The sequence below is a fragment of the Lampetra planeri genome, chromosome 29 (genome assembly GCF_965212315.1).
Source record: "Lampetra planeri chromosome 29, kcLamPlan1.2.h2, whole genome shotgun sequence".
NCBI lineage: Eukaryota > Metazoa > Chordata > Hyperoartia > Petromyzontiformes > Petromyzontidae > Lampetra > Lampetra planeri.
This window is the reverse complement of record NC_136135.1, coordinates 2,082,282-2,104,021: the sequence shown is the minus strand read 5'-3', so window position 1 is coordinate 2,104,021 and position 21,740 is coordinate 2,082,282. Positions and strand designations below refer to the sequence as shown.

The 21,740-nt window shown below is 45.0% G+C and overlaps 1 protein-coding gene across 1 annotated transcript; it reads right to left on the bottom strand.

Moving 5' to 3' along the window:
• Positions 1–1,583: 1,583 nt before the first annotated feature.
• Positions 1,584–20,946, bottom strand: STT3A (STT3 oligosaccharyltransferase complex catalytic subunit A). Its single transcript, XM_078608101.1, has 18 exons — positions 20,835–20,946; positions 18,319–18,450; positions 17,900–17,960; positions 17,126–17,247; positions 16,864–17,009; positions 16,096–16,186; positions 14,935–15,041; positions 13,906–14,070; positions 13,093–13,273; positions 12,014–12,169; positions 11,505–11,596; positions 10,445–10,600; positions 9,554–9,742; positions 8,759–8,875; positions 7,924–8,026; positions 6,609–6,797; positions 5,072–5,187; positions 1,584–2,189 (listed from the first exon to the last, which is right to left on the bottom strand). The coding sequence occupies exons 2-18, from the start codon at positions 18,407–18,409 to the stop codon at positions 2,151–2,153; spliced, it is 2,121 nt and encodes a 706-aa protein (XP_078464227.1). The 5' UTR covers positions 18,410–18,450; positions 20,835–20,946; the 3' UTR covers positions 1,584–2,150.
• Between the last annotated feature and the right edge of the window lie 794 nt (positions 20,947–21,740).

Here is a 21,740-nt window from a genome sequence, read left to right as displayed (position 1 = left end):
AGCCTCGCCAACATCTGCTAATGCTATGCAAGGTCACACGCGCGTTCTAAATGCCGAGCGATAAGACAGGTTGTGGTTAAACTACCATGGGCTAGAGGGGCATGCCTCCTCACACGATGCTTCCTTCCAAAGGTTAGTGCGGAATGACGAGCTATTTCACTCATGCCCTCATGAGAGCGTGCGTGTCTGCCCTGCCATGGTGAGAGTTGCGTTAATGTGTTCCTTATCACCGTTGCATTACCAACTTCCAATTGAAATAAAGTGGTGGGCTTTCCCTTTAAGTCCAATATTGCCAAAACACAGAAAACAAAGAACACCCTGTACTGTCGAGAACACACGTTGTTCTTGTGCACTCCTAGAATTGTAATACTGTCTAAGAACAGAAATGTTCCTGAATGTGGCAATCCAGTCACTGACATTTGACATTATGTGAATGTATTCTGTGTCCGTGTTGATTTAGGTCTGTTTCTAAATAAAAACCAGTAAAAGGCAATGAGTTGTTACAATTTGGCAGAGGTGTGGACTCGAGTCATGTGACTTGGACTCGAGTCAGACTCGAGTCATGAATTTGATGACTTGCGACTCGACTTGGACTTGCATAACAATGACTTTGTCCCACCTATGAGATGTGGACTCGAGTCATGTGACTTGGACTCGAGTCAGACTCGAGTCATGAATTTGATGACTTGCGACTCGACTTGGACTTGCATAACAATGACTTTGTCCCACCTCTGCAATTTGGTTGTGCATGTCTTCAAATACAACAGTAATTAATGCTAGTCCTATTAAGAGGAACTATGTCTGCAGTTACGAAAGCTTCGAATCTAGTTGGAACTATACTGGTAGGAACCTCCTGGTTACACCAGCCCACAGGGGATTATTGTGTCCATCCGTCATGCAGGGAGGGGCTGGGTGGGGAGGGGCTGGTCACCCCGTGGTGCTCTTATAAAACTCAACGTTAAACCTACTCACGCCGGCTTGTGCCCGCCCTCACAGTCGGCCATATTTGCGGAATACACCAACCCGCCGTTGACCCTGGCTATTGACCAAGCAACCCAACGTTCCTACCAGCTCCCTCCGCAGGAATGTGTTATCCTGTAAAAAATTCTGGTGCTACTTTTACAATATTGGTTCATTATTTGAAGATAAACACATTTAATGCTCTATTATATTCAAGAGACATTTGAGCATCAATTCCAGTCAATATTTAAAGCAAAAATATTGCCATCAAATCTCAGTTCCCCCAATAGCAAAATGTTATTCAAGCGATATCTGATTTACAGATTTCGCTTTAATAACATTTACAAAACATTAAATTAACTATCGACTTTCTTTACAACCTATACAGCCTGAATGATCCCCCCAAAAGATATGTTCGAAAACTTAGGGGCTAAGATTCAGGGCTGCAACGGGCAGCATGGGAAAGTAGAAATTGTACGGAAAGAATTGTCCATTCCTAGAACGTTAATGTTGTTCAACCGGACAATAATATTTTACATAAACATGACCTCAATGTTTCATTTATGAAATATTGTCTTTGTGCCCGCAAGATCTTTGACCACAATCACAGAATAGCTGCACACTTTAAACTGAAAAGTTGTTTTATTACGCTTTTGGCACCCCTGAATATCCTGCAAAACTTAAAATTCCATTTTGGTGCCAGTGCCTTACACGTAAATCAGTTACAAATTCATTACAAATCAAAGAACAAATTAAGGACAGGGACACACCGCAAGTGCTTTAAACAGCGCAAAGCAACAGTTTTATGCAGACACCCTGACAGTAAATTCTTAGCTTCACACACATGGCTCAACATGTTACTCAAATTATTATTTTCATCAAATGATATTACGATCAACACAAACATCAAACACAGTGAACCTTGCGAGTAAATTGTAATTGTTATGGTGTTATTTTTTTGCCTTGGTTTAGAATTTTTGGTTTTTGTTTAATTCATTTCGTAATACCTTCAGACATCTTAATTACACATTTCCTTGCGGGGCAAATTACCAATAAAAGCGAAACAAATTTTCTACTCAGTTCACAACTTGCCTAACGATCTTTTGGCCAGTGTATATTTATAAAAGGGGCTGAATGAAAAGCTGCCACAGACTGCAGCAGGTTAAACTCAACCAAGGTGCCCCCCCCCCCTATGTTCTTGACTGTCCTCGATTTTCAAGATCTTTGACCTGAAAAGGGAAAAAGAAACATTTTTTAAAAGTTTCCATTGAAAACGACAGATATCACAATATTCTAAAATTATCCTGTTTATATTCGTCAGTTGTCCAACCTCCCACGTTTAAAAAAAAATGCTGCTGTTAGTTAAGCAAGTTTTCAGAGGCCTGATTCGCGGTGTCTGAATGGCAGAGGTCGCAACCGGGTACCCGATACCCGTACCCTACCCGATACCCGGCTACCCGTACCCGGCCGGGTACGGGTACCCGTTTGCGACCCTGGTGCGGCCGGGTACGGGTACGGGTACGGGTAGGCCGTGAGTCACCGGTGAGTAACCGTTTGTCATTCATTTCGGGTAGGGTACGGGTAGCGTACGGGTACCCATACCCGGCCGGGTACCCGGCCGGGTATGGGTAAGGAATCAAAACCCGTTTACGACCTCTGCTGAATGGATAGACTTTTGCCATGTGTGGTTGAACAAAGAAACTTGACTTAAACATATTCTTGGATCTTTCGGTAAAGTCACGTAGAAAGAAAGTCACACCGAAAGATCCAACAATATGAATCCCTGCAGTCACGAAAGCTTTAAATCGAAATTTTACTTAAACAACTTGACTGAGATTTTATGCATTTCTATAGATATTGGTAGACCGTTAAGCCCCAACGCCATGCAAAAAAACCACGTTATAGTCTGCAGTGCAGCACAATCAATTTGTTGTACTGTACTTCTATGCCCCGACTTTCACCAACCTGCACTGACCAGCAGTAGATGGACATCAGGGCCGTGGTGCATGAACGTAACCACGAATTACAATGTTTTGGTGCAATAACACGAAATGGAACCTTTCGACGTTCTTATCAGGCTGTCAGTAGGCGTTTTAAGTGGGTTTGGCAAACAAAGAGAGGCTTTCGCGTTCAGGTGCGAGTAAAACCAGGGCGTGACATCCCCCAGTGAAATGTAAACGACATGTTACTGTAGGTAGCAATAACAGGAGGCAAGGGAAGCACTTGTAAAGATACGGCAAGTCAGCGATTACCACAACAAACAATGATAAAGTCTGTGCGCGTGCGAATTTAAAACATGACCTAACACATGAATTCAATATGTACAGGTACATCCCCCTACTACTGTATAGGTTTCGCCAGTTTAACACGTAGGCTTTTGCCAACCAGTATTATCCAGGTTTTTTTAGGTTGCATCGCATAAAAGTTCACAGTTGCGCTGTCAAACTCCAGTTTTGTACACCAGCCAACACGGCGGTACAAGCCCGAAAACACTGATAATTTTGTCAATCCACAACTGGATGAGGGACTCGCCATGCTGTGCGAGTAGGCAGAGTTTCATTCATCTACACTTCATCACGCTAGTCAAGGTAGGCTGAGCATAGATGTGGAAGAGTAAGAGGACGGTATGACAACAGATTTTTCTGCGTCACCCTCTGCTCCCCACAACGTAGCAACAACGGCGCTTGCTGCCTACGACAATTTGTTTGTGCATTGGCAGTCGCCGCCTTCAGCACTCTCTCCAGGCTTAAAAGCCCTGCTAAGCTTCTGGTGAGATCGGGCACATTCTGGGGCGGTTTGGTTACTGGCAAATATTTTAACGGGTGTAGAGAAACGATCACACCCGTGTATATATACCACACAGATTCATAAGTTTGCGAGTATTTAGACATCCAATAAGGAGACCTTATTCATGCAAGCCCAGCTGGTGTATTAAGCGATTGCCTGCATCATTGATTGCAAGATTTAATTGGGGGAGGGGGGGCGGGATACGGGCAGGACAGGGGGAGAGACGTAAACAATGCACTGCTTTTATAATCTGCTTGAGGCTCAATTCATCAGCATGCTGGACTGAATCCATGTTTGACCCCACTCCTGATAATTAATTTTGAAACATTATGTTCAACACTTACTTCGTGCATGTGCATGTAAAGTATCCCATAAAATAGGTCAATGTAAGCTGTGTCATGCCAAAATTTAATGAATTGCTCACAAATTCACAAGGTGTCATTCTTTTAACGACGGCTGGAATAGCTCACTATGTGAAGCAGTCAGCGCCACGGTTTATCAGACTAATTTTACATCCGGTCCCGGGCCTATTTAATCCACAAACTTTTCACGGTCAGATTATTAAGTGTCACCTGACAAATATGCACGAAATTCTAGATTTGAAGCTTTCGTGACTGCAAGGATTCACTCAGGTTTTTTCCGGTAAAGTCACGTAGGTGAAACAATTCATAAATTAAAGTAATAAAATAATTCAGTTTTTTTTTTTCACGTGACTTTACCGAAAAAACCAAAGAGTATGCACGAAATAATTCACAATGCCATCAATTTGGGGTCACAATATACTATAAAATGTAGTTATATTTTTTAGCATCCAATTGAGTGTTATTCATTTTTCTTCTGCTTCTTTTGTAGCTTCATTCATGCCATTGGCATATATATAATATGAGCATTGAATCTGAATATATCATAATAGATTCTTACACGCACAATTCATTGCATGTATCAGTGGATCACTGGCAAAATCAGGTGGGATAAGTGATTCCAAGCCACAGTGATGAAGAGAGGTACACACACTAGATTGTGGTGTTTTGGGTGCAGAAATATCTTTACAGGCCACACCGCTGCAGACTGACCTGGCTGAAAACTAAGGCCAGAGTTTAACAACTGATTTTAATTGACGAGTCGATGCATCAGAAAAGCCAACAAACGCCGAGCACCGCCCATATTTGACCACCTTAAGACTTGCCACCACGGAACCATCCCAACATTGAAGGCGACATGCGAATGTAGCCGCATCCATTTAAAAATTGCACAGAAGAAACGATTTGGCGAGGCAGTGGCCGGGGGGTGGGGAGTGATGACCAGCGGCGCATGTGTCCGTCACCTTGTAGATGCGCACGAGCCAGTGCTCCGTCGTGTACGCCTCCTCCAGCACGTCCAGTTCAAAGTCCTTGTTGCCGATCTCCACGTTGCGCACGCGGTCGTAGCCGGGCGGGCGCTCTGCCACCGCCACCACGACACAGACAATGCGCTCGTTAACACTTTCACGGCTCCGGCTGACACGCTGTGTTTAATTTTCGATTTAAAGCTTTCGTGACTGCAGGGATTCATCTTCTTGGTTCTTTCGGTAAAGTCACCTGAGGACGGCTGCTTGCGTTGTGGCCGAAACGTCGTGAGAATTATTTTATTATGTTTTATTTTTATTATTTTATTATTTCCATTCTACGTGACTTTACCGAAAGAACCAAGAAGAGTGTTTAATTTGTTGTACTTCACCCGCACCTCTGATCAGCACGGTTTCGGTTACGTACGATGCGAAAGAAGTTACATACATAACAGGGTGTATTTTTTGTTGGGTTAAAATCGCGTAAATGTGTCATTAAATCCGCCACTACCTGACACAGCCAAATAGTAAAAACCTGTATTATGGATAATATTGGTCGCAAAAGCCTACGTGTTTAACATACGTTAGAGAGGACTGCGCTGAGAAACTGGCTTACCAGGTTAAATTATTTTCCATCGCAAATACGAGTGGAAAATTATAATTCCACCTCTCACCCCCAACCCCCATCTTTCAAATGCCTACGTGAATCTTAGCACTGTTGACCAGCTATATAGCTCCCTATACCTACTACAAAGTGCACTGAACTTGCAATCCAGAGGTGGCCTGTCCGATTCAATCTTTCAGTGACTCCGTCTACCCAGCAGCGGTATCAATGGGTATACACCACCGCAGTTAGTCGATCGACAGGTGTGGTGGGGTAAAGCGTGGGTACGCCCACCTCTCCCGACACATCTTGTCAATGTGGAAGAGTAGACATATAACTCACTAGAGTTCGCACTAATGAAGTCCCTTCTTGCCAGCATTGGTGGGACAGATTATTATGCAAATGGATCACAGGCATCCTTGTTTCAGGGATTAAATTCAGGGTTAACATTATTGTTTACGATTAAACAGCTGCTTCCATAAACAGTAGGAGCCTTCTCAGATGGTAAGATTTTTTACACGCTTTCTGCTCAGTACAATGACTGCCATGCTTAACATTGGTATTCAGCTCACGTCTTGTAGATATGAAACTAGACTACACATGCCAGGCTGAGCATCCAATACGAGTTTGAATCTTCATTCGACAGATAAACACTTGAACGTCCTCCAGAAGCATCACCATAGCGCTGCAGTAACATTGAACGGCACAAAAGCCACAGACATTCTTGAGCACTCTTGTAAGCCACTTAAGTTTTTTTTCATATTACCAAAGCTCAAAATTCTCATTTGCCCACGATACACGACCTTGGTGTGTGGCTACAAAATATAAAGAGCAATTTTTTGGGGTATTATTGTACAGTACTGTCCCTATGACATTGCCATCCACCGTCAAGTCAACAGAGAGAATCCGCTCGCCCCCCGGAAGGCCACTTACTGGCTTCGGTGTAGACCTGCCCGAAGCGGTAGTAGCACATCTTGTACATGAGGCAGTTGAGCAGCACGGGGGATCCCTCGCGATCGACGCGGAACTCTCCGGCCGGCGTGTAGTAGTCGTGCTCCTTGATGTGTTTCCCCGTGTCCGTGCTGCCGCCAATGCGAACCATCCACAGGAACTTGTTGATGTCTGTGGCCCGCCGGAGGTAAAAAAACGACACGACGTGGATTAACGGCGGCGTCTCAAGACGCTGTGCACAAACAGTGGGTGAGTGTTTATATTACCGTGCAGGGGTGGTGGACTTGCAGCTCACCGGCAGCACGAGGCTGCCGAGGCATTTTAACGGTGGCTCACTGGAGGTGCAACTAATTTGTGTCTTCGGTAAGTCACGTAGGTAAAAATAAAAAATAAAATAAATGAAAATAAATCAATTAAATCACAACGTTTCGGAGGCAACACAAGCTTCCTTCATCAGGTGTAAAAAGGCACAGCAAAATAACTGTAGTGTTATTTACAGTTATTTTGCTGTGCCTTTCGTGATTTAATTGATTTATTTTCATTTATTATTTTAATTTTTTCCTACGTGACTTTACCAAAAAAACATAAGAGTATGAATCCTTGCAGTCACGAAAGCTTCAAATCTAGAATTAATTGGTGTCTCTTCAACAAAAATATTTAATTATAAGATGAAAAATCTGTACTTGCTCCTGGCTAGTGGAACCAGACATGAGGACTCCCGGGGCGTACACTCAGAATTCTCAATACAATGCTCAACCACCCAGTGCGCGCAAGTCGGCTGTGTAGCTACCCCACTTTGACATGTGTGTCTGGTGGTTTCGTGGCTAAATAAATATTTTTGTCTGTGGCTTGGGGATCAGGAAGTTTGCCCACCACTGATATAGACAGCCACCATCATTAATCAGCATTGATCATTCCAAAAACGTTCCCTTTCCAACATTTTACAAAACTGACAATATAAATATTCCTTGGGGGTTAAGCAGTGGGTGGTTATGGGAATGTGCTCCAGAACTTGAATCCCGTCTTTGGCTAACATTATAGGCAAGTGATATCTGAACCAGTTACATGTATGTCCCCTTCACTAAAGTGAAATAGAGTCAAGCAACCCCTCAAACTGAAGAGTATTATCACACTTATTACACTGCCAATGTTGATTAGTACTGGGAGGGTGTGCCATTTCAAAACGTTACGCGTTTGTGTTTTATTACAAGTTAAACGTGGACGGAAGAAAGAGTGAGCGCAACAATCAGCTTTTGTCACGTGAACCTATGAAGTTGAGAGTAATGCAAGTTCATACCGTCAGAAGAGTAACCGGTCAGCCCTCCGAATATCACCAGCACGTAGCCCACGTCCAACTCCCGCATGATCTCATAGGCCTTTTCCTCCGTCGATGACATGGCCTAACCGAAAACACGGGCACAGCCAAACGTTTCAAAATGCTAAAGCAGATTGGCGTGTTAAGTTAAAATGACACCAGTGTGTCAGTGCTCGGCCTCGTTTAGCATTGCCAACCACAGACTTGCATGGTCTTAGATTATACCGCAATCGGCAAGAAAGCGACTGATCCCATTGTATTTTGAGTAGCCGTGCTCCTAGACATGCCAAAGCACTGTAAATGATATGAAGGGACGCTGCCGTGGTGTGATGGTCAGCACAACGGACTTGAAATTCAAAGGTGGCCACAGTTCCATCTTCCGATGTGGCATTTAGGCAAGTTTCTTAAATCTTCCCCAGCGGTATAAAAGGGTACACTGCAGTTAGTGGTGCGGCAGGTCACATGTGGTGGGGTAAAGAGTGGGCACTCAGACCTCTTCAAAGACATCTGGCTGTGTGGAGGAGTAGGTCAAATTGCAACATTATAAAGGATGTTTAGAGCCAATAACAATTACATCGCTGTAAATTATATCTAGGGATGCTTGTCATGTATTCTAAATTGAAAACTAATTTTCTCAATTGAAACTCATTTCTTTAGAACTGATTTTTGTGTTTCGTTTGTAGTCCTAACCCCGCACACTCCGATGAGTACGGTTGGCTACATACGGGTGCGGCGAAGGAAGTTCAACATACACACACACATGCGTACGTATCTGCGTGTAATGCAAGCACACAAGGACCAGCGATCGGGTGTTTACCTGCCCGACGCGGGAGATGTGCGTGTTGTTCCATGTGTTGTTGTCCACCAATATTGTTCGATTGGCCATGGCTGTTATCTGATAGCCGTAATCCCACCATGACATCACCTTCGCATCCTGGATGGTCCCAAGGCCCAAAAAAAAATCAAACAACAAACTCGTTATTTTATTGCTTCACCCCGTCGGCATCAAGTCATGTGATTACGCATCCATGAAGTTATAAACTCCTAAAAGGCAGTTTAACGTGTGAAGAGAATGCCCTGCCACAGAAGATCTTACAGAACTACTCCTAAAACCCATGCAAGTGACATTTTACACTTTCACGTACACACCCTGCTACACAGAACATTTTGTTGTAGTGGCACCCAAAACCACACATTTTCTTTTTTTTTCATTCTCAGAGCTGGGAATTTAGTCAAATTAAATTACACAACAACTCAACCATAATGTGATGAGGTTGTTTTGTGCAGTCACTGGTGACCAGAGTGAGACAAACAACGAACTCGACTGAACCTAGTTGCTCAAGAAGTCCTGAAACACCCGGTCACCTCTAAAAATTTTACATTTTAATGGCTTAACATCAGCGGTATTTCAACAATATCTGTAACTCAGGTTGAGGGATAATCTGGGATTTAGTTCAACTGGGTTCATCCGGCCCATAAAAATGTCCATACCCAGCACACCACATACAGAAATATCTCCCGCTACGGCTGTGGCTACTTAAATTACGCGTCACCAAAGACCCGGAAAACATTCAGCGAGAAATAAAGTCGTGGGGAGAAGGGGGTCACACACCTCGGGCGTGTTGTGTCTCAGCCAGTAGTACGCCTCGCGGAAGTCGTCGAAAATGATGCGGCTGCCGTCGCCGCCGCGAGCCGACAGAACGATGGAGGGCGAGGAGTACGCCTCGCTCGTCACCCACGTCGAGTGGAACGTGTACGTGATGAGGAAGAACGACATCAGCAGCACCATGCCACTAGCCACCTGCGGTGTGGGCGACAAGAGACAAAGATCTACCGTGTAACCTTTAACGGACTGCTGGGGCCAGAGCCGTTAGCGAGCAGCTATTGAGAGGCCGACGCAGAGTGTGAGGGAGTGGTGTGGCAAGCATCACGGCCGTTCTCCAGTGACGACGTTTACACACGGCATCAGGTACTCATTTAAGGCTGAGTCCAAGGGAAGAAGTAGGATGCTTAAAGGATTTTAAATAGTGAGGGCATATTGAATTAGTTGGTATCAGCCTAATTGTTGTCCTTCCCCCACACCTCCGATAAGCACGGTTGGCTATGTACAGTGCGAAAGAAGTTGAACATACATAGCATTACGAATTACTAAAAAATACTTTTCCACTAAATTTGGCTTTGCACTTGCAGCCCTTTGTCAATCCACTGCTGGATGAAGGCCTCCCCATGCCGTGTTGATCATGGCGGTTTGTACGACCATATCTAACCATTCTGGTCAGTGTAGGTTTGTGAAGGTGTTGGAGGGAGGGCACGGATGTTAACCATGACCAGGAATCAAATCCATGTTTCTGGGTTAATAGTACCAAGGGAAATCAACTGCACCACATTTTTCACCAGTGTTATACGTATAACAATCTAAAATTCAAGTAGGATTTCGGCAGTGCTGGCTCAATTCCCAACACAAACATCAACTCACGAGGCCCCCGGGGCCACGCCAAATCACCTCGTTCTTGATGGGGTAGGAGGCATCGTGGGTCTTCTTGCTCTTCTTGTCAGGCCGCGAGATGTCCAGGTTGCGCATGTAGGTGGTGAGCACGTGAGACACGCCAATCCCCGACAAGATGCACATGACGGGCGCCAGCACCAGCATAAGACGCACCTGTGGCGCAAAGCCATACACAGCAACAGCGATAAATTAGTTCACATTTAAGCACTCCTTTCATTCCATACGCATCGAATGTAGCATTCGTCACGAGCATACAGATTTTCTTAGTTTTACTTCATAACACTTCTCTCCCCCATCTTTCCATTTGCCTCATTATCACCCTTCTATCTCTCCTGCCCTGGTTACTGTTCCCACGAAATTTACTCAAGGATTCCTCCACCCACCTTGAAGAATCGGGTCCACTCGACTATCGACTCATCCATACTGTGTTGAGCCACCATATATACAGGCCAACACTCTCTACCAATAAGTGCACAATAAGAGTGAATCGGCGAGCTCTGGTTCAATAAACCAGACTCCTTTGAGGTAGGAACTGGGTGGCCCACCTCAGATATGAAGGGGTGCACCCAGACTGATTGGGCTTCTGTTACCTCAGTGGTGATTGAGAGAGAAGTCTATTCATGTTGGGCAGAAAACAAGTCTATTAACCTTCAGCTCATGATTTAAAGGAGCATGATTTATGAAGCATACCGTCACCTGAAAAATGGTGGATCATATCGTGAGTGGAAGAAAGCAATGTGGGAGGAAACTGGAGTAAGTGCCACAGACAAATGGAAGAATGTATTTCTGGCCACCTGACAGGTCAAGCATTCAACTTCCAGTAGCTTCCAAGATTTGACGACACACGACGCATTCAGGGTGATGCGATTACAGGCACGCATTTCACCATCTCTACAGGGCATGATGCAGCATCAAGTGCACACAAAACCCAGGACAGAGACAAATGGACCATGGTGGTGACGACGGTGATTTTTGTTGCCACCGTGCATGGCTGGTGTCACCATGGTGGTGGGGGCGAAATGTGGTCTGTTACTGACGGAAGCCTTCCCCAACTCACCATGACCGCTGAGAAGTACATGCTGGTGACGCCGTAGAGGATGATGAAGATGCGAGCGTCATTCAGGTTGCAGAAGCAGTAGTAAAGCCCGACTGGGGAGAGCAGTGGAGGAAAATAAAAAAACGAATGAATAATAAAGCAACCACGAGGGGCGGGGGGGGGGGGACCAAACTTGTTCAGAGATGACGTGGCCAGTTCTAGGACTTGGGATGTACACCTTAAACACTTCTTAGTCATGGACAATCATTTAAATATTAAGTGGGATTTTACTTACGCATTGTATGTTAACCAATTAGGGCTGTAATTCAGATATAAATACTCTGTCCATCTCTCTTGATGAGGAACAGTCATAAAATACCAAGGTGTCAGTCGCGCTCATACAAGCTCTTTCATCTGCGCTAGGAACACCACCCATCTCCGTTCTTCCCTCGCATTCACACCGACGACACAATTTGTGAATTTGAATGTTTGATACGATAGAGCTTAAGAGAGAGAAAAAAAACGGGTACCAGGAAACATGAAAACGAGGAGCTGCAGGTCGAAGTAGTACGAGGACCACGTGGTGGGCTGGTGCTCCGACACGGAGGCGATGATGGGGATGTTGTTCTTGGCGTAGGACGGGTCGAGCAGGGAGTAGAAACGCCCAGTCCACGGAGAGATCTTACCTGCGCCACCGAAGACGGCCATGTGTCACTGCTGTGCACGGTTGTATTTTTCCCAATTATAAATTTCTAGCCGGAACACTTATGGTTGTTGTTGTTTGACTTGCATCCCACTGGGATTTTTGCACACAGCGTTGGTGTACGGTGTATTTTTCTGCAATATTTTGCTGTCTTTTCTTGGATTTTCTGTTTGCACTGTCACATATTCACTTTAATATGTTTTTTGTTCATGTTTTTTGTTTGTTGCGGTTGCACCCGATTCAAGAGCCGAATGGCTCACAGGGCTATACCTAATAAATGAACTTGAAATTAATGAACTTGAACTCAAAGAAAGCAGCCTGTATAAAGTGATGCTATAGAACTACTTCTGAGAAAGCTTCACTTGCCTCTTATTAAGATGAAGCACACCGCACATTTTCCTGCTATGAACTAGATTGCCATATGGCAATCAAACCAACATGTTTAACTCTCAGACCTGGGATATGTTTAATTAAATATAAAATCCCACACCTGGATAAATGCAGTGATTTGCTTTACCAACTTTAAATAATTTTCCGATTGGCAATTGGGCTTCAACATGGACACCAAGTGACCTCCTCTTACAACTCATAACAGAGACTCCTCAACTTCCACTTCAACTCGCTTCTCTTCACCATTTTACTGTATAGTGAGTAATCACAACCTCAATGCTTTTCCTTGGTGTGCCCTCACATTTACAATACGATTCGTCAACCATTGCCTGCCTTCTTTTTTCCTTCCGCTTTGCCCAACGTCAACGGGATCCTCCACGTTTCCCCCCCCCCGTCACGCCTACCTACACGTTCAAAACGGTTTGCGTTTCCGTACCTCTATCATGGCTGCGTACAGTCCTAGCTTTTGCCACCGTGACCGCTCTCTGAGAAATCCGAAAGCGTGGCCGCTCTTACCAGTCAGCATGAGAAGGGTGCCGGCAACGCCAACCACGGCCCCCACGAGCGAGATCATGCTCTTGAAGAGAATCTCAAAGTTCTGCGGGCTCAGCTTGCTCCGCAGGTAGTCCACAAAGGAGTAGACCTGGCACAGGCCAAACACCCCCAGAGCCGCCATGTGCTCCGAAGACTGTACCGGCTGCAAAAAAGGGGGAAATTTAATTCACAACATCGTCAAGCATCGCAAGCGTACAAAAAAAAGGACTTCAACTGAATAAGTAAAACAAACAAATCCCCAACTTGTATACCGAACGTGCGATTGTAATCATGTCAGGAGACAAAGTATCCATTCGGATCTCTCACAGAGCATGCAACCATTCGTGTTAGAGAACGAAAGAGATGGGTTTTACACAAATTAAGTGCAGAATCAAATTTAATGATGTTTTTATTAATGCAGAATCTGGTTTTAATGAGATGAGGTTTCTTGGATTCGAACCCAGGATCTTCGCAGTGCCAGCTCAGCACCCTTGACCTCTGAGCCACTTGCCCAACTAAGATGAACAACAAGGGAGTGCCCAACTCGAGCAGAAGAACAGAAATACTCAAGTAAATCATTAAAACGCTTTCACATTTAGCTCGGAAACTCATAAAATTGTAACATTAATGAACATTTCCCACAATCGAGGAAATGGCGCAATGTTTCTGCAGAAAATCATTTGACCGAGTTAACAAGACAAACCCTGAACCCAGAAGTCAGCAAAGCTAGTTTGTTCAGTCGTCGTCCACCAAAGAAAATAAAACCGTTATCAGGCCTAAGAATTGCACGTTTACCTGGAAGCCTACGAAGGAAATCTGCATGGAGAGGATGGTGCCCAGGCAGTACACGGTGCTGTAGGCCACGTAGATGCGGTGCGAGAAGCGGCCCGTGATCATCAGGGCGAGCACGTGCAGGGGGATCAAGTTGATGAGGAACACGTAGCCTCCCCACGACGACACCTGCGAGGCCAGACGCAGCGCGCGCGGGTCGTGATGAACCGCGAACCGACAATGGTTGCCGCCAGGCACGTGATGATGCGTCATCTCAAAGGAATGTAAAGCGATTGTTACGTTGGTGGTGAACACATGAAATAATGTGGTTCGGTTCGATTCATATATGTTGTATATGATGGGTTCGCAAGAATCATATAGCCACAAGAGGCACTACATTCACAGCAATTATAAAAATATTAAGATTCTTTGCCTCGCCACACACAAGCATCTTCAACAACTCACAAGCAACTTTAATAAACACAATCGCAAGTTGACGTAAGATGATGATCTTTTAAAGAGTGAACACATCTTAGTTTGGCTCGCATACTGTGTGAAAGAAGTTCAACATACGTACATATAGTGCATTGGCCAGTTTAATTCAAATGCAAGAACAAATCATTCACGCGCATGGTTAAACAATGCTTTCCAACGTGCATTAGTCCTCAGAAGTATTCAATAGCAATAACGGTCACGCAGGAAGCAGTCGGTTTGCAGGTTGTAATGAGACCACGGGGCTCAGATGGCAGCACTGCCCGGGGGAGGGTGAAACTTGGCTGGCAGGGCCAGGATGGAAAGATAGGCCCTTTTAGCGCTGGTTTATTGTATCCACGTATTGGGTAAGCATTTGCTCCAGTTTTCAGGAGTCTAAATCTTGAACAGCAACACAACATTACACAAGCGTGTGCTTCATATGCGATCATCTTTAAACAAGCTATTGTGTCCCTCCAGTACAAATGGATGGACTGACGGGGATAATATACAAACGTTTTAAAAATTAGTTGGAAAGTGTTAATGAGCATTAACACATTATGGGCCAACTGCCCAGCTTACCATGTAGAAGTAGGCCAGCGCACACATAGCGGACCAGTAGAGCAGGCCAGTCTTCACAGCCTTGATCCACATGTAGTAGGTGAAGAGCATGCAGAATATGGCGATCCCTGCAAGCAGAATAGCAGCAAAGCCATTCCCACAAAAAACTTGTAAGTGGCGCACCAAGGTAATCAAAAATTATTTCATCACAAGTGCTCGAGACTACCCGCAACTTGACTCCACAACCACTTTTTTCACAAACATTACAATTGTGATCATTGGCGTTAGGAGATGAGAGAGACATTTTCACTTTGAGACATCTCCTTTACCAGTGGCAAAATATAGTAATAGGTTTGTACCCTTTCAACTGGAACAAAAACTGACACCTTGATACAAGACATCATGTTTGCAATAACCACAACACAAGCAGTCAAAATGCAAACAAAAATAAACAACTCTGATGATGATAATGATATGCACTGTCCTTGAAGTTGATTGGTCCACACCCGAGACAGCTTTTCTTAGAGCCTAGTCTCTATTGGTGTTCGACCAGATGACGCCAAAAGGCGTACAACTCAAAGACAGCGCACTATCAGAGTATTGAGAGCTCGGGGTAAGTATTTCGGGTGTGGACCAATCAACTTCAAGGACAGTGCATATCATTATCATCATCAGAGTTGTTTCTTTTTGTTTGCATTTTGACTGCTTGTGTTGTGGTTATTGCAAACATGATGCCTTGTATAAAGGTGTCAGTTTTTGCACTAGTTGAAAGGGTAAAAACCTATTACTAGAGACATTTTCCTTCGCAATTCTTGCAGACAGCGCTGTATTCGACAATGGCCTCTGAAAAGGGATATCACGAATTACTTGAAATGTCAAGTGTTTATTTTCACATGTGCCTAGCTAAAGATATGTTTGTCGCACAGTAGTCCCAGGGGGTTTGAAAAGTTTAAAAATGAAGTGATTTTTAAACAATAATTACGCATGAAACTTCGTAAAAAAATTGGTGACCAAACTGAGGCCATCAACTCGCCACACTTCAAAACTCAGTTGAATCCCGGGTGGCTTAAACACAAATTGGAACTCAGCGGTGTAAACTCGCACTCTGACCCAAGCCACCTGGCGACCTTCCTACACAACGCTTACCCATTTATCTTTCTTAATGTTAATTTCAATGCGCACCTTCGTTATCGTACGAGCCTGCCACAGAGCGCGATATGTAGCCAGGCACAATGGCGATCATGGCAGCAGCCACCAGCCCAGCTCCAGCATCCTATACAAACACACAATCCACACTGGTATTAGGACTTCTTCCAACACTCACAGCCCTCAACTCTCCCAATTGCAGCTCCTGCTACCGTGAATATTTATACTGATTATCTTCGACATCACGGCTTTCCATTGTGCTGCATGAGCCACTTATGGAAAAGTAGTTATCATAGCTACCAGTAACAGGTTTACATCCCAGAGGGTTATAAGTGGCTTGTCCATTTGAATAACTATTTTGTTTTCAGAGTTTGAAAAGTGTGGTCAATAAAACAGAGTTCCCCTCTGGGATGATCATTATGAATGTTTATATATTTGGTCATGGTAACGACCAACGCAAACACTGAACGTAAAATATTAAAATACTTGTAAATATGCAGAGTATTTCCTGCAAGCAGTGTTTACAAGTGCGGAATAAACAAGTTTCCTTTCAAGTCATGCTCCATCACTTAAAAATGTGCTTTAAGGGTAATCAAACCCTTCCATATTTCAACATCCATTTACTTTGTATGCCTCAAGAGATTTGTTCAAAAAGGCTTTTTTACAACCTGTAAATTGTGTTTAAATGGCTTAATTGTTGTATGTTACAGCAACACAAGATTACGGTTTTATTGTTGAGAATTTCGTCGAGTCCCGATCTTGAAAGGTGCTATTACAAATTAAATGCCATTATTTTCTGCTCACCTTGAGCTCCTTGGTAAGGTGGTAGGTGAGAAGCGTGGTGAACGATGCGAAAAGCGGCGCCAGGAAGACGCAGACATTACGGATGTCGATGGTGACGTTCATAAAATGCAGCGCGTGGTAAAGCATGGCTGATGTCACCATAAGACCTGCGCACAACCATCAAACAAACCGGTAACATTTCTGATGCTGCTGCTGCGGGTTCCTTCTCATTGGTAAAGTGTCAATTGAAAAATGAAACAAGAGTACAAGTTAAGTGCTGTACCTGGGTAAATGGTTCCGCCAATAATCCTGCCCAAAGGGTACCATGCTCGGTCATCAAACCAGTTGTGAAACTGATAGAAGCCCTCCTCAGTAAGGAAGCGAGTGGTGCGGTAGTTAAAGTATCTGCAGACAAAACAAAGGTTTCACTCATTCATTCTGGGAGTAGTGCAAAAGAAGTTCAACATACATACATATTGGTGATGTAAAATGCTTTACATGGTTTAAAATTGACATTCTGTTCAAATACGAGCGATTTAGCCAATTATAAATTATTTGGAAATAAATACCCTTTTCCATAAATGTATTCCAGCTGTGCTATCGGAGTGATGTCGTGAGGTGAAGAATCCATTCAGAAATCTCACCGTGTCACAACTGTTTTTTCAAGGGACCTCTCCGGAAAAAAGTCACCTTGTTTCTCCAGTACACAGTAGAGGTGCATTTTCCCATTTTTTTTATTCTCAGAACTGGCATTGAGCCTGATCCAAGCAAAACCAATTTTGACTTTTTTTCACGCAGTTATTTGGTTACTGGGTTCAGACGAGCTCACTGCACTTGAGAATCCAGTGTTCATAAAAGGTGGATGGAAATGGAATTCAAGCCGAGGTTCCAAACAGTGCTAGCTCAGCACTGACACCTCTAAGGCATATATTTCTGAATGGAAACCAGTAAATGTTGATTGCTGAAAGATTTACGAGTATTCAAGCAAACAGAATAATAAAGGGACGAAATAATAACTTAAATATTAAGCACAAGTGACAGACATTGCATCACTTACGGATCAAACTCGTGAATGACGCTTTCAAACCTCAGTACTGAAAACAGTCTTGTTGAAAATGCTGCAAGATGAAACAAAATAAATATGTTTTCATTAAATGCATTCCTTCAATACATTTTATTCAGAAACCACAAAACCCGGGGCAGGCTAGTAACCACCTCTGCACAGACATGCAACATCAGTTAATGTAATCCTAAATGAAACATTCAATGTTACATTACTTAAAAGTAAAACAAACTTTTGACAACACCAATATCTTCACATATTTTTATAATTAACATTCTCATCGCCAACTGTAGCAAATACTGCTAATGCAACAATGCAAACATTACCGTACAAATTGGCAGAGGAACAACTTTCATCATGTTTTTTTGTTGAACGATCCGAAGATACAAAATGATTTGCGCTTGCACACTTACAGAGTATGGCGGCCATGGACAGGATGAAAAGCTTGAGCAGCGTGTCCTGCTTCTCATAAGAGAGACGCAGAAATCCCAGTTTGGCTGTCATTTTTAAGCAGTTTCAGGGACAATACTGTATATACTCCAGTCCTGAAATGAAACAGGAAAAACGAGTTAAGTGTTAATCATGTCTAGCATGAAGAATCGTGAAAGTACTGCCACACAACATGAAACACCACGTCACTATGCCTGTGTATGATACAAGCCAGTGGTAAAGACTCACGATGGAATAGCAGCCAAAGGACATTTACCACAGAGATGGAGCAATTAAATCGGCTCGTGTATCTATGTTGAACTTCCTTGGCACCGTACGTAGCCAACCGTGATAATGGATTGCTACATTTCAGGACCATCAGGATAGATTGGGGAGGCCTCCATCCAGTAGTGGATTGATCACGGCTTATTGTGACTGACAAACCTCGGAGCCGGACATGTGTATACTTTACTCACCGAGGCCCCACTTGTCTTTAGTTACGGCTCAGTAATGGTTCACAACTTGATTATTTCAAAGTGTCAATATTAATTCCACAGACTGGAATTTTTTTTTATAATATTGAAGCAAAATAAAGCACTTCTGAGGCTAGGGGTCAGATGCGTGCATAGACACATAGGATCCTGTAAATAATCGTGAGTCCATGATGCACACTGGTATAGCGTTATAACATCCTTTGTAAATCCACTGCTGGATGTGTACCGTGCTCCGCATTGCCCGCCCCCTCCACGTCTGTATTCCTGTACCGACCTACTTGTTGAATGTGGTTGCCACCCTGTCCGGATTTGTCCTGGACATTCTGCTAAATGAGTATCTGGGTTCAAATGGCAGCTGACCGATTTCTACCGAGGTCTGGTGGTTTGTTTGTGTTGAACTTTCATTGCAGCATACTGTAATTCTCAGTTCTGAGACCGAGGCTTAGCAATGCCGGAACTTGGTCTGCGAACAATGTTGCGTCCCTAGTGGTGCAGCATGGTCATTGTTGTTAAGGTATGATACAAAAAAATAACTCTTTGTATGTACAGTACAGGATATATTTGAAGACAGCTCAGTTTGTACGAAGGAGCTCTCAAGTTTGAAAGTCACAAGTTCAAATCTCGACCACGATGCACTCGGGCACATTCGCCACGCCGGGGTCAATTAACCAATTTGTTCATAGAAGTCAAACGTGTTCCCTTATCCGAAGCATCTCTACTTGTTCTCGCCACGGGAACGATAACTTTCACAAGCAGTGCGGGGGAGGAAAAAAAATACATGACCAGTGCTGGGGGTTTGGTGATTACAGCGCATGAACTTTCAGTCAACATTAATTCTTAACTCTGACCACGAGTAGCCGCTACATCGCGTATTGCAATGGAGACTGACAATCAACCCCAGGGTCCGAATAAGAACTTGTGGTTTAGTACTTGGTCCCGACAGCGACGAGTGGCTGACGTGTTTGCTTTACACAAAGGTTATTTTCTCCATCCCTTTACGTCTAATCTCTTGGTCTTCCTGTGTGTGCGTGTGTGTACATGGCACTCCGTTTGTCAATCCTCTGCTGTACGAGGTCCTCTCCAAGCCGTGTGGATCTTGAGGAGTTATTTGACCAAATTGACCATGTCACCATGCTGACAACGACGTGGGAGCAGTTTAGTACAGGGCAATGTGGTGTTTGCTACACCGTCTGTGATGCCCACACCAACCTATCCTGCACATCCCCACGTCTCCCTGCATAAGCTTCCTTGAGGATACTTATCCTGTACTTCCTTTCTCTCCGAGTGTGTCTCTCTCCGTGTAGCTGTGCAATTGTCGGAAAGCACAAGGCTCCACGCCTCTAGATGACATACAGCACGAGCAATTGGATGTTAACAAAAACAATCACTGCTGCTTCCAAAGCAAACCCGAGGCCGCCACGTCTGTAAGATCTCCCCTCCCCACCCAGGGCAACCCGAATCGTGAAATAAATCGAAGTTGAGTCTCGTTCCCGTTCTTTGCTCCCCGGGGGTCGAAATAAGTTCGCGTTGAAGTTCCGCGAGCCAGCAAAGTGGACGCAAGTGCGAGAAAGTGGACCTCAAAGTTGACTTTGGCCAAAGGGGCCACGGTCCCTACGGCTGGACGCAACGATGCCCGTTGCCGACACGACGCTGCTGGTGTCAGTGACGGGGGAATGAAAAATCCGCACGCACGAAGGGGGGGAGACGGAACGGCCAAATCAGCTGGAGCGCATCAAGGTTGCAGCTCGGGGCCTGCGAGCGGCGGCTTTGGTGGCGACGGCTATCATCCAAACCATTGCCGCCAGACGATGCTCATCGAGACGAAAGCCTCCCCCCATCCTCCTCTCTCTCTCGCTCTCCTCCACCCATTGATCACGACGACGGCCTCAACGGCAGCGACGGCTTCGAGCCACAGCGAGCGACAAAACAAGTGAGGCCCTCTTCAAAAACCAACGCGCGTGGTCTACCCAAGACACCGATAACGCAACGCCAAAAAAAACACTCACCGAGGCTTGCACAGCGGTGTAGCCGCTGCTGCTACTGCGGCTGCGGCGGCTGCTGCTGCTCTGCTGCTGCTCCCAATGTCGAGAGCGCACGGGAGGAGGGGGGCGGGGCGCCACGTTGACGCCGAGCGGCCGCGGGGGGAGGGGGGCGGGGGGGAAACGACGGACGCGTTCGATTTGGTAGCGCGGATCGGCGGCTCGGGGCCAATCACGCGCGAGCACGACCGTCGTCACGTGACGCGGCGGCGAGCGGGCATGGCATGGGGCCTGGGCCCGGCTCGCCTAAGCGCGGTGGGAAATTCAAACTTCCGGGGCCTTTGCGAAAATCGTTATCGGCTGCTGCCGCTGCCGCCGTCTCCTCCACGCCCGGCAAAGAGAGAGGCAGCTGCCAGCAAGGCGGTGGTCGGGGGTGGGGTGGGAGCGCGGCTAAAGGCGTGAATGAATGAGGGAGAGAAAGAAAACAAATCCGTGCGTCTCTTTGCGAGTTTTTGCGAACGGATTCGCACTCGCGGTCGAAGGCGCGCGCGCGATTGGTTGACCCGCGCGGCGAGCCATCCAATCGGCGGCGAGCACCGCTGTTCCACGTGACGGGGTCACAACGTGGAGGCCACGTGGCGCGTCGCGAAACCTCATTGGGCCCCATGCTCTTAGGTTTTTTCGGTAAAGTCACGTCGGTAAAAAATGTAATTAAAAATTACTAAAAGTAATAATTAAAATAAAATAATAAATCACGACGTTTCGGAGGCAACACAAGTCTCCGTCATCAGGTGGGACCGTCAGCTAGATTTGCTGTATCAAGTGAGGCAAAGATTCCAAGATACAAGTTATTATTTGGTTCTTTCGGTTAAGTCACGTCTAAAGATAAAATAATAAATTAAATTAAATAATAGAATACGACGTTTCGATTGC